Source organism: Hyalella azteca, unplaced genomic scaffold, assembly GCF_000764305.2.
Source record: "Hyalella azteca isolate HAZT.00-mixed unplaced genomic scaffold, Hazt_2.0.2 contig9624, whole genome shotgun sequence".
Classification (NCBI taxonomy): domain Eukaryota; kingdom Metazoa; phylum Arthropoda; class Malacostraca; order Amphipoda; family Hyalellidae; genus Hyalella; species Hyalella azteca.
This window is the reverse complement of record NW_025939692.1, coordinates 6275-11295: the sequence shown is the minus strand read 5'-3', so window position 1 is coordinate 11295 and position 5021 is coordinate 6275. Positions and strand designations below refer to the sequence as shown.

The 5021-nt window shown below is 43.9% G+C and overlaps 1 protein-coding gene across 1 annotated transcript; it reads right to left on the bottom strand.

Annotated features, from left to right (window-relative positions):
• Positions 1 to 640: 640 nt before the first annotated feature.
• Positions 641 to 4755, bottom strand: LOC108676583 (the record flags this gene model as incomplete). The annotated part of the gene is given in 4 exon segments (XM_047882085.1): positions 641 to 748; positions 1492 to 1671; positions 3795 to 3946; positions 4653 to 4755. Coding segments are annotated over 4 exon segments (543 nt in total), but the record flags the coding sequence as incomplete, so codon positions are not given.
• Between the last annotated feature and the right edge of the window lie 266 nt (positions 4756 to 5021).

Below are 5021 nucleotides of genomic sequence, written 5' to 3'. Positions count from 1 at the left end.
TACAATGAAAAGTTACTTTACACTAAGTTACTTCTACATCAATAACAGATTACTTGAAATTGGGTAAAGTATCCAAAGAGTAATTCCGGCAATATTTATCGGTACCTTGAAAAGGGTAATCATAACAACTTTCCAGTTATCAACGTTTAAATTAACAAGGAAATACAAAACCTAGCAAAAAGTGTACTAAGTATCAAGAAATTCTAGAAACTCGGAACTAAGTGCAGCGATTGTTGTAATTGTTACACAATATAATTGGTGATAACACAATTGTTAATCAGGATATATCCTGAAATGGAAATAAATTATCCATAATTGTAGGAACCCTGTGAAAATAACAAAATAAATCGATACCATAAGCAAGAGATTCAATAGTGAATGACAGGAGCGAGCACGGAAAACAATTGAAATTGAAAATAGTTTTAATTGATACAAAAGTTGGGAATTTAGAACGTAGTGCAATAATTTTTCTGTTCAGGATTAGGTTAACGAAAATTTAAGTGGGCCAGAAAATTTGGATGACGAAACTTGAGTTGCTCAGACGACGCCAGATATCCTGGCTTCACTAGTACATGACCGCCGTTAGTGCAGGTCCTTCACTAGCGCTACACGTCGCTAGTTACTCGTCACTAGTGGCACGTCACTTGGTGGTCTCCTGCTGGGTGAACTTGGGCCACTGAGCGACGACCTGCTGCCACGTCACGAGGCCTGACGAGAGCCGCGCCACCACGTCAGCCACGTCGGCGACCTGCCGACCAAGAGACGTGTTAGGGGGCGTGGGGGACGTGGCTTGCTATTTAGTAAAGTCCTATCCCAGGGACCATATTTAGCAAAATAGGGAGATAAATAAATCAGTAGGGAGACTTTAGTTGAGGGAGAGTGGGAGGAGCGACGCGGTGCGGGCGGGTTGCCCGTAACACCGCAGTCAGTCGAGGGCGGGCGAGTCGTGCGAGCGGACGTGTGACGCTCAGTTAAGAGCTGAATTTATAGGACTCATTATTATCAAAAGCTTGTATCAACCAATTTGAATGAAGCGCGACTGCAATCAGGTTTCAATCCTCCCTATTATTAATCCTACGTGGATACAATGCTACACAGATTCAATTCTACACGAATTCAATCCTGTATGGATCTCGATGTGAATAGGACATTACACCTCATGACAATTTTTCAGATTACCAAGTACAATAAATAACTGAAATCAATTGACAATCAAGCGCGATTGACCGCGTAAGAACCCGCTTGAAGAGAGGCTCAATGGTGATTGATAGAAATTTTGATTGAGATGATATTAGATTAATAGGAAGTGCTGGTCAAACGAATCGTCAAGGGCCTCCTACAGGTTCTGTAGGGGCGCGTCAAGCGAAGACCCAGAGATATTCACCACAAATATAACTCAGTCCTCACTGCAGTGAGTGACAGAGAGCGCATTTTCTCGTCGACGAAAACTTGAGGTCACGGACAGACAGACAGACGGACGGACGGACATACACACTCAACCCACCCGTAGGACGTGAGGGCCTCAGCGTCCCAACAGTCGCATGCGTAGTGGGCCATTTCGTTGGGCAGGTGCTGACGGAAGCGAATTTTTGGGCCCACTAGGCCCACTTTGAGCAGGTACTGCTGGATGCGGGCCATGTAGTAGCCCAGGGTCTCGTTGGCGACCAGACCCTGCAAGATAAAAGGTTAGTGTCATGCAGTAGCCCAGGGTCTCGTTGGCGACCAGACCCTGCATGGGGAGAAGGTTAGGGTCTGAACTAGGGTCTGGTTAGGGTTACGAATTATGCAATAATTAAACACTAAACAAATGAACAACTACCAGCGCTTATGTATATGCCACACTATCAATACATTATCATTATCATAGCATTGATTAATTAATAGTTAATGCACGCCGTAAGGTAATTAGTATAGTATTATTAAAGCTATCGTATATATTATTTATGTAACATAAAATATAATTCGTCATATTTTCATTATAACGAATGAATCAGGATAAAAAGATTAATTATTACAAAACAGAAGAATCTTGAATAAAAAACGGAAAAATTCATGCAAAACAAGAATTTAAAAAAAAACGGAAAATTTTAGATAAAACGGAAGAATTCATGCAAATAAAGAATCTAGACAAAACAGATGAACTCTTAGAAAACAGAAAACTCATGACAAAGCAGAAGAATTTACACGAAACGGAAGAACCAAGACAAATCGTAAGAATGTCGGAACAAGAGATTATAAAACATACAGAAAATCTAAGACGATCAATAAAAACACTGCAATTCACGATGTTTATTAATTTCAGCCTCGCTCTATATGCCTAGCAACACAATCCAAGTTATTCGAACAGAATATAATCGGCTTAATCTAGACCGATAAAAGCAGGTTAATCATAGTCAATCTCAGCTAAAGAGATCCTCAGCTAAAAATCTTCTCGGTCTTCTCAGCTAAGAATAAATCAACAGATAGAATCCTCGGAAATTAACGAATAGAATACGCAGTTTCTAACTAATATATAAAATAACAATAATACGCGGTTTCGCTAACAATATTTATATGCAGACCAGACTCTGCATCAGGTGCCGCCCAGGACTCGGGGAGCGCGTAAATCAGCCGCTAATGTCTGCTTCGGCTTTTTTCCTGGCGGTGAGTACAAACCTATACCCCAGTGAAAATTTACCGACGCGGCAGCTTCTGATTTGGATTACCAGAAGCTGGGGCGACTCTAAATTTTGTTAGGGTAACAAAATTTTGGTACGGATCAACTCTGAATTAGGTGCCGCCCAGGACTCGGGGAGCGCGTAAATCAGCCGCTAATGTCCGCTTCGGCCGGGGTTGAAGTGCAGTCTCTGGACAGCTTGCAAGCTCGGTATGACTCGGTCAGGTCAACTCTTGTCATATTCTCATGCAAATATAAAGTCGGAAATTCTGAAACTGATTACGATTGATCGGGTGGCCAAGCAGACCTAGAATAACTTTAGGCCGAGTGTTGCGACTCATGGACAGAAGCGTAGGCGGTACCCAAATTTTGTTAGGGAAAGCAGCCTGCAAGATCGGCATGATACTGCTTCGGCCAACCCTTGTCATACTCACAGGACAATAAATATTTGGAAAGGAGATTCTGACACTGGACGCACTATATAACTCGCTGTAGTTGATGCAGAGGCCTAGGTACACGTAGCGGTCTCAATATACGAAGCGGACAATTTCTCTTTTGTGAGTGGTGGGCATGCTCGAAACGCCGTCAGTGATTGGCTGACGGGGACAAATTATACAAATTATATTAAATTGGCTGACGGGGTTACAAATTATATTAAATTGGCTGACGGGGTTACAAATTATATTAAATTGGCTGACGGGGTTACAAATTATATTAAATTGGCTGACGGGGTTACAAATTATATTAAATTGGCTGACGGGGTTACAAATTATATTAAATTGGCTGACGGGGTAACAAATTATATTAAATTGGCTGACGAGGTTACAAACACATAACTATTTCTGATGGTACAGCCCAAAAAAATATTTCGCAGCAGAAGTCGAGTGTAGCGACCTTAAGGCAGAAGCCTAGGCGGTACTCAAATTTTGTTATAGGAACAGGAACAAAACTAAGCAGGGGCCATACTTTCAAAACTCGCTAAGAGAACGTAAATACTTACGCTCTATTTTCTTGTCTATGATTGGTGGATTTTGTTCGAAAGGCCGTCAATGATTGGCAGATGAACTTACGATCTCTTAACTTTTTTTGAAAGTATAGACCCAGGCTCACTACACGTGTTATTCAGCCGCCCCCTCACCGGCCGGGCGCGGCGCCCCCCCGTCCAATCCTCTACCCTGCCCCTGGGCTCCGGCCAAGCCTTCCTCTCGGTGGGGGTGAAGCTCCCCACGTGTCTGTACCACCGCCCCAGGTGGTGGAGGGACCTCAAGCCCTCTGCCAGCTGGTTACACTCTGCCCAGCAGGCGCCAGCTGGTTACACTCTGCCCAGCAGGCGCCAGCTGATTCCCTAACAAAATTTTGGTGCGGGCCTGACTCTGCATCAGGTGCCGCCCAGGACTCGGGGAGCGCGTAAATCAGCCGCTAATGTCAGCTTCGGCCGAGCTTGAGGGGCGGTCTTCGGGCCGTTAGCAAGCTCGGTATGACCCCGCTAGGCCAATGCCAATCCTTGTCATACTTTTTGACGACAATTAAATTGGAAACAGATTCTGAGCTGAAAATAATTTCGAACATATAGCCAAGCAGACGCTGAATAACTTTGTGCCGAGTGTAGCGACTCCTGAGCCGAAGCCTAAGCGGTACCCAAATTTTGTTAGGGAAATGAATGAAACTTTGTCCAAATAACTATGCATTTTATTTTTTTCCCTTTTTGCTTATACTGCGGGTTATAAAGTATATCACTACTTGGACAGCCTGACCCATGCATTATTCTGAATGAATATATGATAATTTAATTCAAAGTATTTGGACAATCCGAACCTTCCATTGTTCCGAGTGAATATATGATTATTCAATATGATTTCTCGCTGGATGTAACAATGGCTGTATGATAATTTAATTTAACCATTGTATATAATTAATAATCATGGCCTTGATGATTTAATAGTAAGTATTGTATATAATTAATAATCATGGCCGCGGTGGCCTGCTACAGGCGGACCTGCAACAGCGTCGTAGGCTGCGCGGTCTGCTTGTGATGGCGTCGCACCACTCAAATAACTTCGTGTGGTGAGCGCCCCGTCCAGTGATGACAACTCCAGTGACTGCACTGACCCCTGCCACAGTGGTGACTGAGGGGTCATCAGTGGTGAGTGAGGAGGTCATCAGTGGTGAGTGAGGAGGTCATCAGTCGTGACTGAGATGTCATCAGTGGTGACTGAGGAGGTCATCAGTGGTGACTGAGGGGGTCATCAGTGGTGACTGAGGAGGTCATCAGTGGTGAGTGAGGAGGTCATCAGTGGTGAGTGAGGAGGTCATCAGTGGTGAGTGAGGAGGTCATCAGTGGTGACTGAGGAGGTCATCAGTGGTG